Source organism: Pan troglodytes, chromosome 12 (genome assembly GCF_028858775.2).
Source record: "Pan troglodytes isolate AG18354 chromosome 12, NHGRI_mPanTro3-v2.0_pri, whole genome shotgun sequence".
Lineage (NCBI taxonomy): Eukaryota > Metazoa > Chordata > Mammalia > Primates > Hominidae > Pan > Pan troglodytes.
Genome location: NC_072410.2, coordinates 20,913,409 through 20,940,390, shown reverse-complemented (window position 1 = coordinate 20,940,390; position 26,982 = coordinate 20,913,409). Strand labels below are relative to the sequence as shown.

At 43.2% G+C, this 26,982-nt stretch overlaps 1 protein-coding gene across 8 annotated transcripts in view; it reads left to right on the top strand.

The window, feature by feature from the left end:
- IL1R2 (interleukin 1 receptor type 2) overlaps positions 1-25,798 on the top strand; it is a 36,252-nt gene extending 10,454 nt beyond the window's left edge. For 4 of the 8 annotated variants that reach the window (XM_009442997.4, XM_525836.6, XM_009442995.4 and 1 more), the window contains exons 2-9: positions 5,899-6,026; positions 6,958-7,222; positions 13,249-13,429; positions 17,007-17,181; positions 19,551-19,613; positions 21,900-22,035; positions 23,479-23,621; positions 25,594-25,798. In XM_009442997.4, coding sequence (XP_009441272.1) covers positions 5,960-6,026; positions 6,958-7,222; positions 13,249-13,429; positions 17,007-17,181; positions 19,551-19,613; positions 21,900-22,035; positions 23,479-23,621; positions 25,594-25,760 — 1,197 coding nt within the window. In that variant the 5' untranslated portion in view covers positions 5,899-5,959 and the 3' untranslated portion in view covers positions 25,761-25,798. Of the gene's footprint in view, positions 1-3,702; positions 3,977-5,898; positions 6,027-6,957; positions 7,223-13,248; positions 13,430-17,006; positions 17,182-19,550; positions 19,614-21,899; positions 22,036-23,478; positions 23,622-25,593 lie in introns of those variants that run through there. The other 4 variants (XM_009442996.5, XM_063788963.1, XM_009442994.5 and 1 more) reach the window with 3 other exon arrangements.
- The last annotated feature ends 1,184 nt before the right edge of the window (positions 25,799-26,982 follow it).

Genomic DNA, 26,982 nt, shown 5'->3' with positions numbered 1-26,982 from the left:
CTGTGTCTGTGTGTCTGTGTCTGCGGGTGTGTCTGTGTCTGTGTCGGTGTCTGTGTCTGTGTGTATGTCTAAGTCTAGGTCTAGGTCTGTGTCTGTGTCTATGTCTATGTCTGTGACTTTGTCCCCTATCTGTGTCTGTGTCTATGTCTCTGTCTGTGTCTGTGTCTGTGCCTGTGTCTGTGTCTATGTGTAGTTCTAGGTCTAGGTCTGTGTCTATGTCTATGTGTATGTCTAATCTAGGTCTCAGTTTATGTCTGCGTCTGTGTCTGTGTCTATGTCTGTATAAATGTCTATGTCTGTGTCTGTGTTGGTGTCTGTGTCTATGTCTATGTCTAAGTCTAGGTCTAGGTCTGTGTCTAGGTCTATGTCTATGTCTATGTCTATGCCTATGTCTATGTCTATATCTATATCTATATCTATATCTATGTCTATGTCTATGTCTATATCTATATCTATATCTATATCTATATCTATGTCTATATCTGTGTCTTTGTCCCTGTCTGTGTCTATGTCTATGTCTATATCTATATGTATGTCTATGTCTGTGTCTTTGTCCCTGTCTGTGTCTGTGTCTATGTCTGTGTCTAGGTCTAGGTCTGTGTCTGTGTCTGTGTCTGTGTCTGTGCCTGGGTCTATGTCTAGGTCTATGTCTACATGTATATCTCTGTCTGTGTCTGTGTCTGTGCCTATGTCTGTGTCTGTGTTTGTGTCTGTGTCTTTGTCTGTGTCTATGTCTATGTCTGTGTCTGTGCCTCTGTCTGTGTCTGTGTCTATGCCTATGTCTATATCTGTGTCTGTGTCTGGCTGTGGCTGTGGCTGTGTCTGTGTCGGTGTCTGTGTCTATGTCTGTGTCTGTGTCTCTGTCTGTGTCTATGTCTATGTCTATATCTGTGTCTGTGTCTGGCTGTGTCTGTGTCTGTGTCTGTGTCGGTGTCTGTGTTGGTGTCTAGGCCTATGTCTATGTCTTTGTCTTTGTCCCCTGTCTGTGTCCCATGTCTGTGTCTGTGTCTGTGTCTGTGTCTGGCTGTGGCTGTGTCTGTGTCTGTGTCAGTGTCTGTGTCGGTGTCTAGGGCTATGTCTATGTCTGTGTCTTTGTCCCCTGTCTGTGTCCCATGTCGGTGTCTGTGTCTGTGTCTAGGTCTATATCTAGGTCTATGTCTATGTGTATATCTCTGTCTGTGTCTGTGTCTGTGGCTGTGCCTGTGTCTGTGTCTGTGTCTGTGGCTGTGTTTGTGTTTGTGTCTGTGTCTGGGTCTGTGTCTATGTCTGTGTCTGTGTCTCTGTCTGTGTCTATGTGTATGTCTAGGTCTAGGTCTAGGTCTGTGTCTGTGTCTGTGTCTAGGTCTAGGTCTTGGTCTCGGTCTGGGTCTATGTCTATGTCTATGTCTATGTCTATGTCTATGTCTATGTCTATGTCTATGTCTATGTGCCTGTGTGTAAATAGAAAGAGAAGAAGAGGGAGAGAGAGTGAGAATAAAGCGAATGCAGCAAAAGGTTAACAATGGCGAATCTACTGAAATATATACTTGCATTTGTCATACTATGCTTTCAACTTTTCAGTCTTTTTGTAATTTTTAAAAATTAAATGAAAAGGTGGAGTAAGCACTTACATCCTTTTAGGCTATATGTACTGTCTATGACTAGAAGCTGCAGACACCTGGGAATCAAAGGCAGGTAACGGTTACCTGGGCCTCAGTGCGTGCTCTACCACCTGTCCAACTCAAGGCTGTGCCATCAGCTCTTTCTACCTTCCAGCATTCTTTTTCCTTCCTTTCACATGTCACACATTTTTGTCTTTTTCTTATGCCTGGTCCTGTTTTTCATCATATGCCTCTGTTTTCTTATGTTGAATGTGGTGAAACATGGTTATTTGACAAAAAAAAAAAAAAAGATAGAATTCTAACTCAAATACTTGGAAGGAGCTGCCCTTGAAATTTCTTTCTTCCAGTAAGAAGGTCAACTCAGATTCCAGCAGAAATGTCAAGTTGTCTGTGATTTAAAAACTCATTTAAAGAAAGTAGGCCAGGAGAATAGTGTTTTGCTGCAAACTTCTGCAAAACTAATTTGTTTTCCCCTCTGGGTCTGCCAAAGATTTACTGTTTCTCACGCTACAGCAATTTTGGTTCCAACCTTTTTCTGAGGTTTTGATTATTGAAAACTGTCACTACTATGTGTTTGTGGTTTACTTGTCTGCAGCCACTTCCTAGAGAAGTCACAGTAAAGCAGCTCTTTTGCTCAAGTCCAGGGAGAGAAACCAAGACAATTCCCTTGGCTGGAGATGGTGGTGGGGGTAGATGAGGCTAGCAGTTACTGGAGGAGGACAGCATTTTAGGATTCGTTCTACTGGAACAGGATCCTTGTTGAAACACTTCTTCTCACCCATCCAGCCATATCATTTGAAGAAGAGAGTTAACTTGAAACTCACTTTACCTGTAGAAAGAAGAGACTGGATTAGATTTCTCAAAGACTCTTCAGCTCCATAGCTCTGTGAAGCATTAGCTACTGACTGATCCTGAATGGCACAGCCTGGATTTCCGGTGTCAAAGTAATTTTAAACATGGTTACAAACCTTCCCATAATTCCCATAAGCCTGACCCTGAGAGAATGTGAGCATGGTGGGGCCCTTTCATTTGAGGGGAGGCTGCACGTCAGCTCCTGACTTTGAGTCAAAGTGACTTTTAGAGTCAACCAGCAGAAACTGTTTACCTGAAATAGTTGAGTATCAGAAAGAAGACTGTGAGAACACAATGCCTGACAGTACCTGGCAGGGCTCCTTCCCCTGGGATCTTTTTATAAACTGTGGAAAAACAATATATTGGGAATAGGCTTGGCTGTGCGTGACAGAAAGCCTGGACACATAAAAAAGGTAGTCCAGGGTGGTGGGCGGCTTCATGAAGCCACCAAGGACTCAGGTTCCCCTCTTACTGCCTTGCCCTATTGCATTCAGTGAGTGGTCTGTACCTTGTGGTTCATGGTAGCGGCCACAATCCAGCCACCACATCCACACTGAGCAGCAGGAAGGAAGATTAGTGGAGACCTCCCGGGGGATCACATGACACTTCCACTTACATCTTATTGATCCACATTTTGTCACATGGCCACTCCTTGTTGCAAGGGATGATGGGAAATGTCTGTGTATAGAGGGCCATGTGCCCAGGTAAGATTCGGGGGTTCTATTATTGGGAAAGCAGGGAGGACAGATATTGGGAGAAGAAACTAGCAGCATCTGTCATAGAAGGTGTATTTTCAAAGAGCAAGGGCTTTGGAATCACCAGTGCTGGGTTTAAATTTCAACGTCTGCTTACTAGCTGTAAGATCTCGGCCAGGCCTTTTAACCCCTTTGAACTCTTACAATACATCCTCTGTAAAATCAGCATGATACTCACTTTGTGGGGATAAAATGCAAGAATGAATGTTCAATATTTGGCACAATAGCTATTGCTTTTACACTAGTCCCTACAACATCAGCTTTGACTTCATTTACTTATCCTGATATATGGTATTGGTTAGCTACAGTGTATTTAAATTCCTACTTCTTTCATGTTCTTACTGGTGCACTAGTGAGTCTGGCTTGGACCAGTATATTTGGGGATGTGATAAGCTAATGCGTGTCCAAGGAGGACGCAGCAGCTTGGTGGATGTTTATGTGACCTTCATCTGGCAAACCTGACAGTATGGTTAGGGGTAAAGTCACAGGAACTATTTGTGCTTCAGAAACTCATGAAGAATAGTATTGTGTAGAAACAGAGTTTAAGGGAGAAAGCTCCAGGCCAGATACATAGCTAAGGGGAATATCTCAGGTCACCAGAAGGGGGAGCTCAGACTGTAACTCTGAGTCCTTGGACTCAGGGTTCCCCACTCACGAGGGAGGGTTTCTGGAGTGCGAGGGTCGGTTCCTCAATGCCGCAATGCCGCCCTGGATTTACTGCAAGTCATTCCCAGAGATATCTGTGCAAGGAGCAGGGAACAACTCAAGGTAAAGGTGGCTGGGAATTTTTCCCCTGGATTCATTCACAACTCCTGCCGTGGGCAGGCTTTTAGTCATAAGTATTCCCCGGTATGTTCTAGTGTGTGGGCCATGAGGGCTGTGAGCAAGACCAGGGCTCGGCCCCAAGGTTGTCACCACCCTTGCGGAGCCAGAAGAGTCAGGCATGGCAGCTGGCACGACTGCTCCCACTTCCGGCCCTGCCGATGGCCGGGTGGGGCATTGACTTGCTGTGGCGGATGGAATGTGAGCAGAGAAGAGTGAGCTAGTTCCCAGTGTGGCCTGGTGTGTGCTTTTGGCCACATCGTTTCCATTTTTGCCATCCCCAAAGAGGATCATCTCCCAGGAAGCTTACTGGTCCAAGGAGGATGAGACACCCATGGAGCAGACTTGGACCCCATCTGCCGCTCAGAGCCAGGCCTAACCCTGCCAAGTTTAGGTTAACCAACTTCCATCTTGCCCACAGACTTGTGAGCAAGAGTGAACGACCGTTGTTTCACACCATTCAGTTCTGGGGTCGTTGGTTTGTTAAGCAGCATCGTTGTGGCCGTGGTTAGCAGACACAGGGAACACTTGTGATAGTGTGAGAAGGTCATCAGGGAGACGAGGAGGGCATCTGACTCTCCAGTCTTTGGGGGGCATGGGGGAGGATTGCTTCATAAACTCGTACAAGCTATTTCTGTTTTGGATTTCTTGTTGCTTTTCTCCCTGGGATGCTGTAGACCAGAGTGTTAGCAGGACACCGAATCTCTTGGCGCATGTCAGAGTTGTATGTAAAACAGGAGTTAATCCGTAGGGGATATAGGGAAAATTCTCTGACAAGTGAAATATGAGGACTCTTGGGCTTTGAGTGATCCATTAACTCACTCATTCATTCATTCAAAAAATGAGAGTTAGGGACAGAACTGTGAATAAGATAAAGCAGGGTTCTGTCAACCAAAAAGTATCTGACAGTCTTAATAATTTAGAAGCTTATTTTGCCAAGATTAAGGACAATGCCCAGGAGAAAAAACATGGAATCACAGAAAAAGCAGTCTGTGGTCTGTGCCTTTCTCCAAAGATGATTTTGAGGGCTTCAATATGTAAAGTTTTTCCCCTATTGAAAAGCAGGCTGGAGGGCAGAGAGGGAGGGTGCAGTCATTACTGAATCCATGTGTTGCAAGGGAAAAGAAACAGGTAGGGAATAGTCAATTATATTCCTCTTATACTCAGTAAATCTGCTCTTCACATATGATAAGGTAAACATAGAGTGGCTACCTGTGGAAAATTTTTAAAATCTTTTATCTGTACGCTCTCTGCTTAGGAACAGAAGGAAAGGCAGCTTCTTGCAGGACTCAGCCTTCAGCTTATTTTTTTCCTTTTGGCAGAGTGAATTGGGGGTCCCAAGTTTTTATTTTCCTTTCACAGTCCTTCCATCAGTGGAGCCTGAATTCTGGAGAAGGGAGACAAGGCTGATGATGAATGCCACAGAGAATGACAGGGAAGGGAAGGAAAACATGGAGTATTGGGATTAAAGGTGGTGCAATTTTAGACAGGGAGGTGAGGGAGACCTCACGAAGAAAGTGAAGTCCGAGCAGAAAGGGCGCTGGCAGTGGCCTTAGCTGAGGAAGCAGCATCTCTGGCCAAGGCGCAGGAATGGCTAAGGCAGGTCTCTGCAGAGACAGCAGCTTATGGGGCTGAGCCCCTCTGCCAAGCACGCCTCTAGGTGCTACAAGGATTCGACTTTAGATATGTTCAGTGAATATAGCTGCAGAGAAACAAATCCAAAAATTTTGAGTTTTGTTCTTAAACAGAGTAGGCCAAAAGGTTCCCATTATCCAGTGAAGCTTCCAGACCCTGCCCCTACTCCGTCTTCAAGGGATTCTCTCTGCAGGGTTCTTGGTTCCTGGTGACACCTCTGTTTCCTCCCCTAGGCCACGTGCTGCTGGGTCTCAGTCCTCCACTTCCCGTGTCCTCTGGAAGTTGTCAGGAGCAATGTTCCGCTTGTACGTGTTGGTAATGGGAGTTTCTGCCTTCACCCTTCAGCCTGCGGCACACACAGGTTAGAAGTAAACCTTTCAGACGCAAAAAGGCTTGCCTGTAGCTTCGCTGGGGAAAGATGTTATCTAGAGAAGTTTCCTTGTCAGAAAGCAAAGTGTGGGCCGAGCTCGGTGGCTCCCGGCTGTAATGTTAGTAGTTGAGAGCCCTAGGCGGGTGGATTGCTTGAGCCCAGGAGTTTGAGACCAGTTTGGGCAACATAGAGAGACCCACGTCTCTACAAAAAAAAAAAAAAAAAAAAAAAAAAAAAAATTAGTTGGGCGTGGTGGTGCGTGCCTGTAGTCCTGGCTACTTGGGAGGCTGAGGTGAGAGGAGTGCTTGAGCCCAGGGAGGTTGAGGCTGCAGTGAGTGGAGATTGCATCACTCCACTCCAGCAGGGCAACAGAATGAGACCCTGTCTCAAAAAAATAAAAAAGGAAAAATAAAAAAAAAGAAAAAAGAAAAGAAAAGGAAAGAATGGTGCGAATGTTCTTGTCAAAGAGCAAACTGAAGAAGTGAGGTGTTTGCCCTTAACAAAGTTGCCTTTGGAGTTTAACCATACGACGTGCCAGAACTAAACTTTTACCATCTAAACTCAGCTCAGATTTACTTTTAATGATGAGAAATCAGCCAGTGAAAACTATGGCCATAGTTTTTAATCTTTAATTTTTTGTCACCATAGAAACCTGATTTAACTTTCTTCACAAAACATAAGTTGGAATGGATAGTAGCACTGAACTTGTTATTTGGAAATTTTGAAAGTATAATAACGGGGGAGGGAGGGAGTTTAATAGTACCCCGGGGTGTAGGTCATTTTGTTAGGGACAAATGACATCTTTCTCAAATGTGTTCCAGGTTTCCCTGCCAGAATCAGGATCAGTCCCAGGTGCAGGGAGGTTTTATGATCTGAGCAAGTTTTGGACCCAAAGCCTGACCATGGGCTCTCTGTCCTTCAGGGGCTGCCAGAAGCTGCCGGTTTCGTGGGAGGCATTACAAGCGGGAGTTCAGGCTGGAAGGGGAGCCTGTAGCCCTGAGGTGCCCCCAGGTGCCCTACTGGTTGTGGGCCTCTGTCAGCCCCCGCATCAACCTGACATGGCATAAAAATGACTCTGCTAGGACGGTCCCAGGAGAAGAAGAGACACGGATGTGGGCCCAGGACGGTGCTCTGTGGCTTCTGCCAGCCTTGCAGGAGGACTCTGGCACCTACGTCTGCACTACTAGGTAAGTCTTCCTGTGTGGGGCTGGGAGGGGATCCTGGCAGGATGGAGGCTTGCGAGGGTCTTCAGTCATGATCCGGATCTCAGAATCCAGTGTACAAAATACAAATCCAGTGAATCCACATTGCATCCCGTTTGCTGTTCCTGACACTCCCCCCACAACCCTACAGTCTCATTCTGTCTCCGTTTAGTCTTTGCTCAAATGCCACCTCTTTGGAGACAACGTCCCTAGCCATTTTAGCTGACACCGCCCTCTGTCACTCTCTCCTTACCCTGCTGTAGTTTCCTTGCGATAAGATTTTCCCATCTGACACATTTGTGTGCGTTACTGTATTTAATGTTTGTCTACCCATTAGAATGTAAACTCTGCAAGGGCAGGGACTTGGTCTATGTTGTTCACTGTTGAAGCCACATGGTAAGGAACCAAGAAATAGACATAGAATAGGATTTTACTCTGAATAGGATTTTAGAGCTGGGTGAGACCTTAGGATTAAATTAGTCCAACACTTTGGGAAGCCGAAGAGGGCGGATCATGAGGTCAGGAGATCACGACCATCCTGGCTAACACAGTGAAACCCCGTCTCTACTAAAAAAATACAAAAAAATTAGCTGGGCATGGTGGCGGGCGCCTGTAGTCCCAGCTACTCAGGAGGCTGAGGCAGGAGAATGGCGTGAACCCAGGAGATGGAGCTTGCAGTGAGCGGAGATCAAGCCACTGCGCTCCAGGCTGGGCGACTGAGCGAGACTCTGTCTAAAAAAAAAAAAAAAAAATTAGTCCAACTGCTCGTTGTAAGGATGAGGGAACCAAGCTGGCTTGGAAAGTTCCCCAGGTGGTGCGTGGTAGAGCTGACTCTGGAGCCCGAGTCTCCTGACCCTGGGTCCAGTCCTCCTCCCTCTTTGTCCTGTTGCTTTCTTCCCCTTTAACTGTAGAAAAAATACACATAACGAAAAATTTATCATCTTAAACATTTTTTAGTGTACAGATCAGTGGCACCATCACCATTATCCATCTTTAGGAGTTTTTCATCCTCACAAACTGAAACTCTGAACCCATTAAACAATAACTCCCCTCTCTTCATCCCTCCAGCCCCAGGCAACCACCACTGTACTTTCCGACTCTATGATTTTGACTACTCTAGGTACCTCGTTTAAATCGTTTAAGTGAAATCAGTCTTTCTGTGACTGAATTATTTCACTTAGCATAGTGTTTTCAAGGTTCGTTCATGTTGTAGCATGAGTCAGAGTTTCCTTCCTTTATGAGGTGGAATATTATTATTCCGTTTTATGTATGTACCACATTTTGTTTATCTATTTATCCATCCAGGGACACTTGACTTGCTTCCTCCTTTCAGCTATTGTGAATCCAATATGAACATGGATATGAAGATATCTGTTCAAATCTCTGCTTTCAGTTCTTCTGGGTATAGACCCCAAAGAGGAACTACTGGATCATCTGTTAATTCTATATTTAATTTTGAGGAACTATCATACTGTTTTCCATAGTGGCTGTACCATTTTTCATTCACACCAACAGTGCCAACACTCAATTTCTCTACATACTCACCAACACATGTTATTTTCTATTATTTTTGATAATAATCATCCCAATGGGTGTGAAGGGGTCTCTCATTGTGGCTTTGATTTCCGTCTTCCTAATGATTAGCAATGTGAGCATCTTTTTATGTGCTTATTAACCATCTGTGCATCTTCTCTGGAGACACAGACATATCTCCTTTATGGACTCTAAGTCCTTTGCCCATTTTAAAAACTGCATTTTGCTGTTGTTGTTGATTTGTAGGAGTTCTTTACATTTCCTGGTTATTAACCCCTTGCCTTATCAGACATATAGTTAGAAATATTTTCTCCTGTTCTCTAAGTTGCATATTCACTCTGTTCATAGTGTCATTTGTTACACAAAAGGTTTTAATTTTGATCAAGTCCAGTTTATCTATTTTTTTCTTTTGTTGCCTGTGCTTTTAGTGTTAAGAAATCATTGCCCAATCCAATGTCATGAAGGTTTTCCCCTTTGTTTTCTTCTAAGAATTTTATAGTTTTAGCTCTTTTGTTTTTTGATCCATTTTGAGTTAATTTTTGTATATGGTGTTAGGTAAGGGTCCTGCTTCATTCTTTTGCATGTGGATATCCAGTTTCTCCAGTACTATTTGCTGAAAAGACTGTCCTTTCCCCATTGAATGGTCTTGACATGTCCTACTGCTTCTTGATGGATGAAGTTTTAGGCCTAGTGTTGGTGATCTTAAAAGGTTTCTTGGCTTCGTTCTTCTGAGCTAAGACAACCCTCAGCTTGATTGGGAACTACTGTTTTGGCCTCTCTCTTCATCTGCTTCTTCTGTTCCTTCAATAAAAAGTTTCTTGGCTTTGTTCTTCTGAACTAAGACAACTCTTGGCTTGATTGGGAACTAGTGTTTTGGCCTCTCTCTTCAGCTGCTTCTTCTGTTCCTCCAAAGGCACTGCTTGCTCCTTCCACCAGCTGGCTTCAGAGTCTCCAGATTTCATAAACTCATTTGACTTAAGAAGAACTGTACCCAGGAATATGTACATTTAGAAGAAGAACCAGAGAAGTGAGATTCTTAGCACAGTGGAAGTACTGGTGAATGGAAAAATTTCACACCACGTCATCCCCAGTCCTGGGCTGGGTGTGTGTGTGGCAGGGGATGGGGGGGTGGGAGGAGATATGAGGTAGAGGGTGCCCTCTGTGTGTGTGTGTGTGTGTGTGCGTGCATGTGTGAAATTAAGAATCTTTTCAAATCAAACCCAGCTTGACACTACCATCCATATGCCTAGCCCCAACTATAAGCAATTTAGGGACAGGTTTAATCCTGTCAATGAACCTTGCCTAAGAAGCAGGCAAACCATCTTCTATTCTTATGCTAGGAAAATGTGGATGCCTGGTTTTACAGTAGCTATAAATGCATATTTCTTCTTTCTTGTCCACGGTAAAAATTCTAATTTTCTCTAAGGAGTACTACTAGGAAAACTTCATAGCATAGTAAGAAAACATGAAACCTGAAGTCAGAAAGAAAGATGGGAATCTTAGCTCTCTCATTTCCTATCTGGTGGGACCTTGGGCTTATCACTTGACTTTTATGGGTGTTAGTTTTCCTGTAAAGAAGTTTGTTGAGAGGGTTATGTGAAATCACAGCATGTGAAGGAACTAGCGTGGGGTCTGCCATGGTAGGTGGTCAATATATACATAAAAATTCCCTCTCCTTCCCAAAAGGCAATCCTCATGACTACTGAAAGTGAGACTGTGCAAACATCAGGGAGATGTGAGCTGAGTCCTGTTTGTGTTAAAGTTTGCTTTTATGATCAATTTTTGTAGGAAAAAAAGAGCTGAGATTGAGGGGGCGGTGGAAATCCCAGTGTGTGTCAAACTTTCTTTGCATGATGGGAAGGTTTACCTGGCTGACCTTTAATACTCTTTGTCAACTGTAAGATTGGGGTTCTAATTGAGTGAGAATCACCAGCAGTTGCCATAATACTCTTTAGCGTTGATAGTCATGAGGCAAGAGACTGCCCTGTTCTCATGATTGTTTAAGACCTTGTGATCTAGAACCCACATGGTGAGTCAGAGTAGGCAAGGATGCAAGCCATCAGAGAGGCCAAGATTTGAGCAGTAGCTGCCTGGGCCTCCTTGACTGGTGCTCTGCAAATAAATGCCTTACTTTCTATCACTGCAAAAAAGAAAAAAAAAAGAAAGAAAGAAGGAAAGAAAGAAAAGAAAAGAAGGAAAAGAAAAAAAAAGAGAAAGAGTAGGCAGTCAAGGTTATGCTGCTGTAACAAATAGCTCCTAAATCTCAGTGGCTTAAAATAACAAAGGCTTATTTCTTACACATGCATCAGGTCCATTGTGGGTTTGCAGACAGTTAGGGACTTAGGCTGAAGGAGCAGTCACAGTCACTATTTCAAATGTTATTGGTTGGTTGCTAGAACAGAAGGAAGCCTGCTTTGGAGGGTCTCTCATGGCTGTTACAACTTTCATGTAGAAGGGCCACACATACAACTCATGAGCTAGGAAGAGTCCCCACAGTGGGGACGAGGACATGTGATACACCATGTGCTCAGAATGGGGAGAACTGGGCCTATTTGGTGAGCAGCACTATGAATGACTATCATGCCTTTGCCATGGGGGTGCCACACTACATGGGGAGTGCAAGTGGTGATCAAATTGCCCCTCACCCTTCTCTTTCTTTTGAGTTATTTTTATGAAGTTTCTTGCTCAAGGGGAATTACCAGATCAATAATGTGAATAGCCTTGTAACTTTCAATATGTCTACTAAGCTTGGTTTCTGAAGATAGTACTTATGGGTACTGAAGATAGATTTATGGGTTTTCCCAGAGCCTTGCTGGGCTTCCCATTTTGGTTTGACCTCTTTGCAGCTGTACAGCCCACTCAATTTCTGTACACCTACCTTTTTCATATAAAAATGATATAATAGTAATTCCTACTTCATGGGGGCTGGACTATAAATGAAATAACGTGTGCAAAGTACACAGCACAGGGTCTGGCCTGCATCTACTCCCTGCTGGCTACCTGCTGTGTGACTGTTATTCAAGTAGGCCTGGGTCTTTAGATTTGTCCTTAGTTGCCTTTATTCAACATGTAGTGACATTACGCATTTTTCAAGGTGAGAGTTAACATTCTGTATTTCTTTATGCACAAAATATAATATTTGTTCATCTATTTTCCCTTTTTCAGCTAAATATAATACAGATATTGGCTTCATATATTTAAATTAATTCTTCTTACTTTCAAGTGGTAAGCTTTTATCACATTTCTTTCACTTTTTTTTTTTACATTTTGTTACTTGTTTGGATATGGATGGTTTAGATTTTGCTGTGCAAGTAATTTTTACCGCTATATGTAAAACTCGTCCTCATTGTCTATGTCAAAGTCTCATGTGTTTTAGGTAGCCAGAAATTTAGCTGAGATAATTATATTTTTATATTTTTCTACTTAAAAGAGTAGTTTTAATTACTGTTTTCTGTCCTCCATCCATTTCCCACAAGTTTCCAGCAAGGTTTTGCCTCTTCCCTTTTTCCAGCTCTAAGGTCTTGATAGAATTATGGCAGTGAAATAATGATTAGGCTAGTAAAATAATAATAATAATAATATAATAATAAAGCAAACTTACCAAGTTAATTTCCCCATGCAGTATTACAAAAATCTTTTATGGGTCTTACACTAAGTTTCCAGCAGTTTTCTAAAACTAGACTTCAGTTGGTAAATCATTCCCCAAAGGAGCAAAGGGAATATTCCTTTTTACGGAAACAGTGGCTCTTGGGAAACAATCTCTGCATGTGGATATGGTTTCCTGGATCATGAAGTTGGAGTATGCGGAGGCTGGGCTCAAGGAGCTCCACAACCTGGAAGGCATAAGCCCTTTTGAAGAGGACTTGGGGATTTCTTAATGAACCTTGGTGGCATTAGAATCGGGCTTGTAGACAGTCCTTTGTGAAAAACACAGAATATGCTTTTTTCTGTACAATTATGTTACGACACTTTTTGCCCCCCCAGTGTTCGAAAAGATCAGGGACAGAAGTATTGCAATATAGATGCTCCTTGACTTACAATGGGGTAAATACCAATAAACCCATTGTAAGTTGGAAGTAGCGTTGTCACTTAACTTAAGTTACCACTTAACACTTAACTTACCGAACATCACAACTTAGCCTAGTCTTCCTTAAATGGGCTGAGAACGCTTACATTAGCCTACAGCTGGGCAAAGTCATCTAACACAAAACGTATTTTGTAATAAAGCGTTGAATATCTCATGTGATTTATTGAATACTATACTGAAGTAGGGTTTCTATTGAATGCTTGTTGTGTTTGCAGCATTGTAAAGTCAAAAAACCCTAAGTTGAACCATCTTATGTCGGGAAACCATCTGTACTAATCCAGAAAATGCAGATGCAGATTTTAATAGAGTTGGGGAAATGATGCTTAATTTCATTTAGCTTTACTTTTATTTTGCCTTGCCATTTATCTTTTTTTTTTTTCTTTTAAATCAGAAATGCTTCTTACTGTGACAAAATGTCCATTGAGCTCAGAGTGTTTGAGAATACAGATGCTTCCCTGCCGTTCATCTCATACCCGCAAATTTTACCCTTGTCAACCTCTGGGGTATTAGTGTGCCCTGATCTGAGTGAATTCACCCGTGACAAAACTGACGTGAAGATTCAATGGTACAAGGTACGGCTTTCAAAAATGCCATTTTACTAAAATGTGTTTTCTTTTTTTACTAGCCATAAAGGAAAGACATAAAATATCGATTTTCTGAAGACAGTGCACACACACACACGCACAAACACACACATGGTTTGCCGTTCATATCTGTGAGTTCCACATCCTGGGATTCAACCAACCTGGGATTGAAAATATAAACAAATAAACAAATAAAATAACAGTACAATACAAATAATACAAATAAGAAACCAACACAGTGCATCATCTACTGTCACATGCTGCATGACAGTCAACAGTAGGTTGCATGTACAATGGTAGTCTTGTAAGATTACAATGGAGCTGAGAAATTTCTATTGCCTAGTGACGTCATAGCTGTCTCAACATCATAGTGCAAAACATTACCTTTTCTATGTTTAGATATGTTTATATATACAAAAACTGACCACTGTGCTCCAATTGCCTACAGTATTCAGGACAGTAACATGCTGTACAGGTTTGTTGCCTAGGAGCAGCAGGCTGTATCATGTCACTTAGGTGTGTAGGAGGCTCTACCATCTAGGCCTGTGGGAGTACTCTCTATGACGTTCACACAACAAAGAAATCACTTAAACTGTTTCTCAGAATTATCCCCATTGTTAAGTGACACATGACTGTATTTACACAGGGCATTTACATTGTATTAGTAATCTACAAGTAATCTAGAGATGATTTAAAGTATATGGGAGGATATCCGTAGGTTATATGCAAAGATGACACCCCTTTATATAAACCACTTATGCATCTGTGTTTTGGCACCCGTGGGGAATGTTTGCTGAAACCAATCCCCCAAAGAAACTGAGGGATGACTGTATTTTAAAGAATTTAAAACGGCCGTAATTAATATGTTCTATTAGTCCTTATGTGGGTTGAGTAAAGGTACTTGAAATAGTGATTTGTGAAGACAGAGTACATAACAGCTGAAGGAAATAGCTTTTTACTGTAATTTGTCTACAAAAATGTAGAAAAAAGCTTACATAACAATTTTATAGACATATTAAAGGAGTTTTTTTAAAAAGCACATGACAGCTGGGTGCGGTGGCTCACACCTATAATCCCAGCACTCTGGCAGGCCAAGGCAGGTAGATCACCTGAGGTCAGGAGTTTGAGACCAGCCTGGCCAAAATGTCAAAACCCCATCTCTACTAAAAATAAAAAATTAGCCGGGCGTGGTAGTGGGTGCCAGTAATCCTGGTGACTCGGGAGGCTGAAGCAGGAGAATCACTTGAGCCCTGGAGGTGGAGGTTGCAGCGAGCCAAGATCGCGCCATTGCACTCCAGCCTGGGAAACAGTGAGATTCCATCTCAGAAAAAAAAAAAAAAAAAAAAGCACATGATAGCAAACTTTTGGGTTAAGGGAGCAAATATGAACACAATTTCTTCCCTTGTCTGGTTGAATAGATGTTATTTGATGTGCTCACTGCTCCTAGTGAGAACATCAGATATTGTCATTAGATATTGCTTATCTAGACCAGGGGTTGGAAAACCATGGTTGGGCCCTGGAATCAAGTTGTCTCCTGGATTTGAATGGCTCACAAGCCAACGATAGTTGTCACTTTTTTAAATGTTTGAAAAAAAGTAAAAGAAGGATATTTTATGATGTGAAAATCACATAAAATTAAAATTTCAGGGTCGGTAAATTAAGTTTCACTGGACACAGCCACATCCTCTTGTTGTACTGTCTGTAGCTGCTTTCGCACGGCCTAGTTGTGATGGAGACCCTGCAGACTCCAAGATCCAAAATACTTCCTATTTGGCCCTTTCCTGAAAACATTGGTCAACTCCTGATAGAGACCCTAGATTGATACTGAAAAGTAGTTATTGGCTTAATCATTAATGAGAATTAACCCTTTAATTGACAATAGGTTAAGTAGTTGGCTGGTTTGTAACTACAGTATCTCTATATAGGATATTGATTTAATATTAGAAACTTTGAAATGATTTTCTGAAAGTAGAGGAAAGTAGCCAGCTCCTATGAATAAGCTGGCTGAGCTCTAGAATGTATTCTCTCTCTCTCTCTCTTTTTAATAGAGATAGGGTCTCACCCTGTTGGCCAGGCTGGCCTCGAACTCCTGGGTTCAAGTGATCCTCCCGCCTCAGCTTCCCACAGTGCTGAGATTATAGGCACAAGCCCCCAAGCCCAGCCTAGAATGCATTCTCTTTTGGTTTGGGAAAAGCATAAAGAGGACAAATGAAAGTTTTTACCTGGAGAGGAAAGAGCACAGGCTCTGGCGTCAATGGGTCTGGGTTTGAAACTCTGTTCCTTCTCTGATCTGTTGTGCAGCCGTGGCCGAGTGACTCCACCTCTCGAACCTGTTTCCTCTGTAAAGTGGCAATTAATAACTTTCACCACCTGGGATTGTTTCAAAGATTAAATGGAATCATGTGTATGAAGCACCCGGTGCAGTGCTTGACATATAAATGGTGCTCAATAAATGTGCATGGACAAAGATGTCATAGTGATGCTTAGTAATATTTATTCCCTTCATAATAATGCTACCTATTACTGCACATGTACTATATCCAAGCCTGTTCTAAACTCCCTGACATGCAACCCGATGAAGTAGGAACTGTAAATATCCCCCCTTTTTACAGATAAGGACCCATAAGGATGTTCCCAAGATCACACAGCCAGTAGATGGTGAAGTCAAAACTCAAACCCAGGAGGCCAGTTCCCATACACCACTGGAATGACTGTGGTGCTGGGCTCTATTTGGCATTTTTCATATTTGACTACTCATGCTTAGAACAATGAAATATCTCCTTTCAATTAAATATGTTCTAAAATGGTACTTCATGAGCCATGTGGCAATTTCAATTTTATCTGTGTTCTTGTTCGGAGTAAGATTCTGAAATGACTCAAGGTTATATTTGACTGTTGCAAACATTGAATAATCATGATTTTGAAAGTGATGTCCCTGAGAACATTGTGTGCTCATTAGGGTGTTTTTAGAAATCCCATTCCGCTCTTTCTATTTCCTGGAGGCCTTGATCTTGAGGATTCTATTCTGCAGAGACCCCAGAGAACCTTGTGCCCATATAAAAAGTGTGGACTCGTTTCCCCTATTTAGTTTTTCTTATAACAGAAATTTTTCTGTTACTGACTCACAAAATTGAAATGCTTTTTAAAGTAATTACTGCAACGTCATCTCTTCTGAGCATTGTTGTCCAGCTCATCAGGACGATTTATAGTGCTCTTCCCAGATACTTCCTAAGGCCTGAAGGTAGCAGTCAGGACATAAACATATTTGTATTTTAGATGGCTTACTTTGTCAAAGAAGAGTTCGTCTCTTTTTTTTCCCCTTGGACAAATATGCTCTAACTATTGTAGTTAACCAAATCTAGCAATTTTATTTGTTTATACGTTAACAAATTCCTTCCCCTAATAATACAGTCAAAAGTATGCCCAAAGTACAAAATTGGCAAAGTAAATACCAGGACAATTCTTGGATTGCAAATCCCACATTGGTTGATAATGATGATGTAATTCATAGCCTTTGAGATGTATATTGGTATAATGTCAACTTAAAAAAACATTTTCCCTTAAGGATTCTCTTCTTTTGGATAAAGACAATGAGAAATTTCTAAGTGTGAGGGGGACCACTCACTTACTCGTACACGATGTGGCCCTGGAAGATGCGGGCTATTACCGCTGTGTCCTGACATTTGCCCATGAAGGCCAGCAATACAACATCACTAGGAGTATTGAGCTACGCATCAAGAGTAAGTACTTGCCATTGAGGCACCTATCTATCCCGGTTCAATAACAAGCATGCAGAGAACAAATGACGGTGCATGTAGAATTCCTTGCAGGTCTTTGGAATGAAGGATAAAGGAAAACAGATCCATCAGCTCCCCTGAAGCATCAGGTTAATAAGACGTGTGTGATACTTTGAAAGGTATAAATCAGGGTGTTGTTCTGAGAACAGGTGAATGAATTGGGCAGGTTATAGGGTTGCAAGATGAAGGCTAAAACACACCACTCAAGAGAGTCAAACAGTGGCTTCTGTAGAAGGTACCCTTGGAAAGTGTCCTGTGAAGCTTTGCACCTATAGGGCTAGAGGTCACCACATGCTGTAACTTTATGTTCAATTTTAGGATACTTCAATTTTATTGGGTATTCTAACCAGAGAGCTAGCCTTGCACATCCAGTGGAAATTGCCTTTTATTTGTCTTCCCTAAGGTGGGTCTAGCTGCCCTTAATAGCGATATTTCAAATAGTCAGAGCTGCCATTGATTAAAATGAGTTTCGTTTGAAAATGCTGTTTTGAGCAGTATTGGCTATTGTTTCACATTTGTTCAACATTTACTCCGTACCAACTGTGTGCCAGACATGGAGACAGGTGTAACCATGTGTAAATACCGGACTTTGCCTTGGAGAGTGGGCCACACTTCTTTGTTTTTTATACTGAATAATGAACACAGCTGGGGTCTTTTGAGGGGATTTCAGAGAGCTTCAGCAACATGCTAAGTTTAAATAATTGGTCTATAAGGGGAAAATATATTTTTCTCACAGAGAATCCAGAGATTCAGTTGCACCGCATTTTCCCACGGACTGAGGTGTCCTGATTGTGTTTGTTTTACAGTCCTGTGAGGATTCGTTCATATCAGCTCCTTGCTTCTGGACAGGCCGCTGACTCAGGTCTCCTGAGCCTTTCCGTGGACCGGCACGGTCCTGTCTCTGCGATACTGTGCATGAACACTAGGGGGCAGCCGCCCTACGTGCCTGTCTGTGTTGTGATCCTCCCAGGATCTCAGTGGCTCTCAAGGGGTGGTCCTGGGCCAGCAGCGCCTCGTCACCTGGGTACTCAACAGACATGCAAATCTCGGGTCCCGTGGAGACCTACTGATTGAAACTGGAGTCTGGGGGCTGTCATCTGTGTCTCACAAGCCCCCGGGTGATGCTGGGGACCCTCAAGTCTAAGAAGCACTGAGATCCTGGAGGCTTCTTTCTCTCCCTGGATGCCCCAGCTCCATAGGGCAGCGCGTGACTTTGAGGGGAGGAAAAGGCGTCTGGCCGTGGTCGAAAAGCCGTCTGCCCCTCAGGCTGTCCTGCCATGCTGTCTAATGTGTACTCATGTCAGGATTTCAAAATGCTGTTTCGTGGAAGTGAGGATGATGAGGCCCGTCGTGGAGACAACTCACGGCCCTCACCCCCCAGGTGTCCTTTTTGCTCATTTCAGGGGCCTCGTTTCTTTCTTTCTTTTCTTTTCTTTTTTTGTTTTTTTGTTTTTTTTTTGAGGCGGAGTCTCGCTCTGCCACCCAGGCTGGAGTGCAATGGCGCGATCTCGGCTCACTGCGACCTCTACCTCCCGGGTTCAAGCGATTATCCTGTCTCAGCCTCCTGAGTAGCTGGGATTACAGGCTTACGCCACCAAGCCCAGCTAATTTTTGTATTTTTAGTAGAGACAGGGGTTCACCATGTTGGTCAGGCTGGTCTCGAACTCCTGACCTGTTGATCCACCTGCCTCGGCCTCCCAAAGTGCCGGGATTACAGGCGTGAGCCACCGCACCCGGCCACCTCCTTTCTTTACGTTGGCTCTAATCCCTTGGAGATCCACTTCTGCCTCTCCAGAGAGTTTATCTCTTCAATTAACTAGGCCTCTGTGGCCGAGGCCAGGTTACACACTAGCCTTCCAAATAGATGTTTCTTGAGCCCTGTGCCTTTTCTAGAAGAACTGAGTCTTGAGTATTTTGTGGCAGGCACTTTGGAGAGGTGGAGAAGGTATTTTAGGTCAGGTCAAGTTTCGGGGAAAATCTATCTCGTGGACCTCATAAACATGATTGTGTTCAGGAAGTCTGGGAGGGAAATGGTTAATTGTTTATCATAGAGCAAGGACTGAAGACCTCCTGTCAGCGGAATGTGTGTTTGGCTGTGGCCTCTTCCAGTAATTGCTCTGCTGGGAAAGTCATTGGCCAAGGATGCTCGATTTTGTAGAGAGCCTGTTTCCTTTGCCAGACAAAGCCTGACTCTCATAATGACTGGCCATACTGGAAAGGATAACTTAGTTGATTAGCCAAACAATGACTTGAACCACAGCGTCAAATGAAGGCTTTCCTAACGGAATCTCTTTTCCTTACATCTTTCTCAGAAAAAAAAGAAGAGACCATTCCTGTGATCATTTCCCCCCTCAAGACCATATCAGCTTCTCTGGGTAAGGCCCACAAGGACCATGCATTCCACGCACCTGTGGGGGTGCCTGGTATCCCAATGCAGGGGGCTTGGGACCCTTGCGTCTGCTGATCATACCTGCTCCTTGGGTGCAATGTGCCTGGGTGGAGACCTTAGAACTCCAGTGTGTGAGGCTGGAATAACAAGTGTGAGGAAATATTTCCCTTTGGCCAGTTTGGTTAGAAATGGCATAATCTGAAAACAGGTATACTTTGCTTCATGCAAAGCCTACCTATAAAAATCTGAATGTGAAAATCTGAACGTTCTGGCAGCAGTTATCAACTGCATGAGAAGATGAACAGCATGAACCCCAGGCAGAGCCAGCACCCTCAGTGTATTTAAAATAATTCACATCACCAAAACTTGGCTGGCGCTCTGCCTCTCTCTAAGACTCCATTTGTAAAGTGGGCTCAGCTGTGGTCAGTTTCTTGTTGCCAGAAGAGCTGGTAAGCTGGTTGAATGGTGCCATGAAAATGACCAGTGGGGCTTTCTGCTTTTCACTGCATGTGGTACAGTCCATCCTGGCCAGCACAGGTCCACACTAGTGGCCAGTGAGGGTATATAAGTGTACTGTACTAACAACCGACTGATGCTAGTGGTGGGGCGGAACTGATGTTTATTGAGGATCCACTATGTCCAATGGGATCCCATTCAATCTCAACATAGACCCTGTAGGTTTTATTCTCTCAATTTTCCAAAAGGAAAAAGCCACCCAGGGCATCACGTTGGCTCAGTGGAGGCCAAAAGGCCATGCTCAGAGTCAGGCTGGAGTTCAGATTCAGGTCTGTGTGCCTATAAAACCTGCACCCTTTTATGTGTTTGTTTCTGGGTAGTGTTTTTGTAGGTCTGTTACTCATTTATGAAACCCTGGCTGCACAGTCTTTTAAAAAACAATTTATTTGCTTTTTCCTTTTGTTTAGTGCTGGTTTAAATTTTAAATTTGAATTGGAGGCCATAGAGGAGGAGGGGTTTTGTGCAGTTGCTGGGACTGCTGGCTGGCACTTGGGTTGCCACTGCCACAGTGCAGTCCCCATGGCTGCAGCTCTAGGAAAAACCACCTGGAAATCTGGGGCAATGGGCACATGGGTGATACCTACTGGAGCCCCAGTGTTCTGGCTCCCTGGGGCTTCCCAGCCAAGTTCCAGGCCCAGTTCCCAATCAGTTGCTTTGGATGCACTGGAATGGGTGGTGGGGCCACGTGACACTGATTAGTAGGTTGTTACGGCTGAGGAAGATCTTTAAGGTCATAGGAGTGGCATAGGATGGAGAAGGGCTGGCATTCTCAACCCGTGGTGGGGCCAGGTGCATTAAAAGACACACCACAGGGAGCCGTATCACCCACGAGGAAAAAACAAGTGAGAAGGTTTTCTTCTTCTTTTCCTTCTACTCTTCTTTGGTGAATGAAAAAAAAAATAATTTCCTATGATTGAGGCAGGGGGACCCAGTACATCACACTGCACAACTGCAGAGGGCACCATCTATAGAAAACACAGAGTTTTTGGCTGGGCGTGGTGGCTCATGCCTGTAATCCCAGCACTTTGGGAGGCCGAGGCAGGTGGATCACGAGGTTAGGAGATCGAGACCATCCTGGCTAACACGGTGAAACCCCATCTCTACTAAAAAATACAAAAAAAATTAGCTGGGCGTGGTGGCGGGTGCCCGGGTCCCAGCTACTCGGGGGGCCGAGGCAGGAGAATGGCGTGAACCGGGGAGGCGGAGCTTGCAGTGAGCCGAGATCGCCCCACCGCACTCCAGCCTGGGCGACAGAGCGAGACTCCATCTCAAAAAAACAAAACAAAACAAAACAAAACAAAAACGAGTTTTTAAAGAAGGGTTGATCCCCAGTCAGAGTCATCTGGGAATGGAGAGTTCCCAGGAGAAACATTAGAGCCAAGACCAGCTTCAGGCAAAGAGAAAGAATCCACACATTGATCTGGATTTTCTGAGGTAACTGAAGTGAGGGGCAGAGGAAGTCGGCTTGAATTTAGCATGCCCCGTGGGAGCGCAGGGGCCCTGGTGAAGCCATTTAACTTCAGGTGCCTCTTGGTTTTTGCCTGCCATGAAGACCAGTTGTAGGAACCAGAGGTACTTCGTAAATAGTAAAGCTCTGTGTGAACAGAATCATTTGAGAAAACTAAATTTTCTACCAAGGAAAGAATTGGGTGGTGAGGGGTGTTTGAGAAGCCGAGGAGGGACTCAGGGCTCAGGTTTGCTGGTGGGTGGGAGGTGCTGGTTCTGCAGTTGACGTGCTGTGCCTTGCTATCCACAGGGTCAAGACTGACAATCCCGTGTAAGGTGTTTCTGGGAACCGGCACACCCTTAACCACCATGCTGTGGTGGACGGCCAATGACACCCACATAGAGAGCGCCTACCCGGGAGGCCGCGTGACCGAGGGGCCACGCCAGTAAGTGGGCCAGGGTCTTCTGTTGAGAACTCTGTGGGTTTCGCTCTTCCTTTTGGAGACAGTTATCACTATGACCCACATACCACATTAAAAGTTACTTTTTTTGATTCCAAACTGTTGGATGTTTAGAATTTAAAAAATTGTATTTTGCTAAAAATTATCTTGAGAATCAAACTTTCTCTGTAAATACTTAAAAGTTGAGTTGCAGTTGACATGTTGGTATTGATGTTGCATTTTGTAGCTGTTTCATTAAACATTGATCCTTTTATTTTTGCAAGTTAAAAAATATTTTGGAGTTCATATCTTTCCATTTTCCACTCTGCAACCTGACTATCAAACATTTTCATAAACCCTTAAAAAGACCCTGAGACCTAGCCACAGTATCTATATTACCTCTTCTGTTTCTCAGGGAGCTGTGGGCTGCCACACTCTCTAAGGGAGGTTAATAATTAAAAAAAAGAAAGAATTCAGTTCTCATAAGCAGTCATCTCTAGAAAATGTTTTCTTACTCTGAGACTCGAACAATCAGACCTTTTGTAAGTGGGAACTTGTTGCCTGTGAGGGAGACCATTCAACATTCCAAATTGTAACTCTTTTTAAAATTACAGTTTTGATACTTTGAATTAGCCTGAGCTTTTGCTTGCCAAATGGTTGTGTTTTTTGAAAGACTTATCACAAAAGATCTTTCTGGATGTAATTTAGTGGATAAAAACTATGTGTGGGTAGCACAATCATGTGCTTGCAAGTTCTCATTGCGAAAGACCTGGCCACAACTAAATGCCCATCTCAGCTTACTCATATGATCCACTTACTTAAAGGAACCTATATTCCCCCTACAAATAAAACAAAAATATTCCCAGTGGATCCACTCATCTGTGTTTTTATTCACACTAACAGATAGTAGTGAGGTGTCTACAGATTCCTCTAACACTATAAATGGCAGCTATCCTGGCCACAGCCATTCCCCTGGGCTGTCTGCAGGTTTCCAGAGTGACAGTCAGCAGTAGAGATGAGAAGAGACGGCACCACTGAGGGCTGGAGTCCTGGAAACTCCCTGCCCTTCAATATACAAGTGATTTAATGGTGAGGGACTCAAGTTTCCTCAAACTAGACGTTTCTGTTCCCATGACTGTTTTTTTTTTGTTGTTGTTGTTCATTAAGAGACTTAAAAGATGAACTTCCCCATTATCTAACCCTGTAGTGTAACAACTGTTTGATGCCAGTGACCGCCAACTTCAGTGACACTAAGGCCTTCGGGGACAGGCTTAGAAAGTGTCCCAAATGAATCACAAGTATGGTGGCAAGAGCTCCTAACTTTATGAAACTTGAAAACAATAAAAGCGCAATGGGTACTTCTAAAGGAGAGTGTTTGGATGTCTACATTGTGAAAGACAAGCTTGCATTTGATACAATCATAATTAAGTGAATGTTTTTTTAACTCAGGGAATATTCAGAAAATAATGAGAACTACATTGAAGTGCCATTGATTTTTGATCCTGTCACAAGAGAGGATTTGCACATGGATTTTAAATGTGTTGTCCATAATACCCTGAGTTTTCAGACGCTGCGCACCACAGTCAAGGAAGGTATGTATGTATTTTGGGGAGCACTATAGGAGAATATAACATGTTGAATGTTCCATGGATACTAGACAAATCTACTTGTTCTCCAAATGATTCCATAGAAATTCCCTTGCATTGCCTGCTAGTGGAGAGCTGAAAAGAAACCTCCCATTTTTAAAGAGTTTTGGTAGGGTGGAGGCTGGACTTTGGGAGATTATACTCAAATGAAAAATTTAAATAGCAAGCTGATTTTTGGAAAACGGATGAAATGGTTCTACAGTAAACTTCAAAATACTCTGTCTGCATGTGGCTCTGCCTTGGGTCACTGATCACCTGTCTTCGCATGGCCTCTAGAGGAGGGTGGATTGTTCTTTATCCTGAAGATGAGAAACTTCATCCTCTAAGAGCTGGGGATTGGGAGCTACCCAGGGTTCAGGGTAGCTTTAGGGTCAAAGTCATTATATGACCGGAAATAGGTACAAGGCTACAGCCAAATCAACCCAGTGTTCATTTAAGGACATTTAAAAAGAAGAAGAGGAAAACCCACATTATCGTTTTTGATTAAATTGATTTCATATCAATGTTTAATTGTTGAGCAGGAGGGAGAGCTGCCTTGAATGTAGTCTCTGTTGACAGCCTGTAGCTAATGGCAGGCAAGCCAAAGTGATTCCCAGCATCTCAGTGATGGCTCGTGGACAATCTTACAGCAATAACATAAATACAAATTGCTCCAGGTCTCCATGTTTTGCTGGGGAGGCAGCCACAGACACAGTGTAAACTGGAAAGCCAATGATGTGTTCCAGCCTCAGGACAGGGAATGGCACCCAACTTTCCTCCAACTGTGCGCTGTGCACCACCAGCCTCACACTCACCTGAGCCACTGGTTACAAACACAGATCTCTGGACTTACTCCAGATCCACCCTGTCAAATATTCCTAGGGAGAGGCTGCAGCCTGTGACTCAACAAGCTCCTTTCACAGTGAAGTTTGAGAATGAGGGCACACATGTGAAGGGCGGCGTTTCAGATCATTTCCAGATGAGCAGGTTGGGAGAGATGGTGGTTGTACACATTTACCCACAAAAATCAGAATGTTCCCTCTCGGGGTCAGATTAGTGAGCCCAAAGAACCTGTGGTTTGTCTGGCCCTGATGCTGGGAACCTTTAAAATTTTCCATAACATGAGCCTTGTCCCTGCATGTGGCTGGCCGTGACTGATCCAGGGAACACAGGCTGTAAGTCTTTCACCAGGACTGAGAGGTGTATTCAAACAGCTGCCCAGAAAATTACAGCTGAACTTATTTCTAATCTTAGTGGGGTTTTAAAATGTGAGAATCCTCTGAAGCAACAGGCTGAGGTCATGTCGATTCCTGGATGACTAAACAGACTGTGATAGATAATAGCTTAAAAATGCAGGATTCTAGTCTCATCAACAATGTGTCTGATAACACTCTGTTCTCACATTTGCTTTTTAACTTTTTACTCAGAATCTCTTCCTGTATTTCCATAACACAGAGACGCCAAGGAGCAGAACATAAAATAGCTGGACCCAAGCAATCGTGTTGGCCCCTGCAGCTCCATTATTCAAAATTTATTTTCCTTTGCTACTTCCTTTGATCCTCATGACACCCATGCTCATTAGAAAAGGGCAGATTGTTCCTGGCTCTGTCACAGTTGGCCAACTGTGACATAAACAGACAGCATCTTAAACGCACAGTGTCCCACTGTTGGAACAAAGTTAAACCCTCAGCACTTGCCCACTTACCCTACGATGTTTCTCACAGATTTTGCCCTATCACGCTCGTTTCTCTAATGCCACAGACATCACTCTCAAATATCCTCCATGTTGGTGTGAGGGATGTGCTTTCTGAAAATCAATGCACATTTATCAAGAAAAACAAACTCCAATTTCTTTCTTATCTTGTACACCTGCATTGCCCTGTCCTCTTGTACAGTGAGAGACTGTTCAGCTCCTGATGTGACTCTGTTCTTCCCACAGCCTCCTCCACGTTCTCCTGGGGCATTGTGCTGGCCCCACTTTCACTGGCCTTCTTGGTTTTGGGGGGAATATGGATGCACAGACGGTGCAAACACAGAACTGGAAAAGCAGATGGTCTGACTGTGCTATGGCCTCATCATCAAGACTTTCAATCCTATCCCAAGTGAAATAAATGGAATGAAATAATTCAAACACAAACTCCATACGTCTTCTCTTATGGAAGTGGCTGTGTCTTTTTGAGGGACTCTGTTCTTTGCCTCAGTTGTCTACCAAAGGTGCCACATTTATAGTGGCTTTGTAGTAAAGGACTAAAGTCCTACATTCTGTTTTTTTTTTCCCTAAAAATCAGTGACAACAGTAGATGTGCCTGTGAGTGGGTGTGAGTAGCTGTCTGCTACTTGTGACCTATTTAACAGAATGAGGTGCTCTTAGGCCTGCATGAGAGTGGAAAACATCTACATGAGTTTTGACATTCATTCAACAAAAACATATTATGAGTCTATTTTGACTAGACTGTATGGGAGATGTTGTACATACAGTAATGGTTAAGACATAGTTTGCCTTTCAGGAAGCTGGTTGTTCATTTTGAGACTGAAAAGAATAATTTAGTGCTAAAGCAGAAGAATCAGCAAGAATTGGTGAACTTTTTTGGAAAGGGCTATCCAAAAAATAGCAATTAAAAATACACACATTGGAATGTATTAGTGAACTGAGAATTAGACCCAACTTCATAACAACATGTCTGAAAATAGAAGGAAGGGCATTAAAAGAATTGTAGACAAACTGAATAAAACGTACCCAGAGCCTCTTTCATATCATATACCAAAAATAAAATCCAGATAGATAAATGAGTTCAATTAAAAAAAAAACTCCAATGGCAGGAAAATCAGCACGGCTGGTGACTCCACCTTTCAGGTCTCTGTTCAAATGTGACCTTCCCAGAGGGAAGGTCCCCAGAGAGGACCTTCCTTCCTCTCTGTCCCCTCACCCTGCTTTGTACCATTGTAGCTTTTATCACCACCAGACCTTCCAGTAGAGATTTGCTTGTTGATTTTCAATTTATGTTTCCCACCCAAATGGAAGACCCATGAGGTCAGAGAGATTATTTTGGTCCCAGCTGTATTTCCAGTACCTCAAAGCAGGCATTTAATGAATATTTGCAGAATAAATGAAGATGGGATGGACTCTCTCTTGTTCGTTACCCAAAGACTTGCAAGAGTAAAGGTGAGTAGGCTTAATTACATTATAATTTCTGCACAACAAAATAACAAAAGCAAGGTTTAGACAAAATTGTGTCAGACAAGTTCAAGGAATGAATAACTACCATGTGTAGAGTTATTCAAAGTCATAGAAAAGGCATGTGTCTTAGTCTTTTTGGGCTGCTACAAC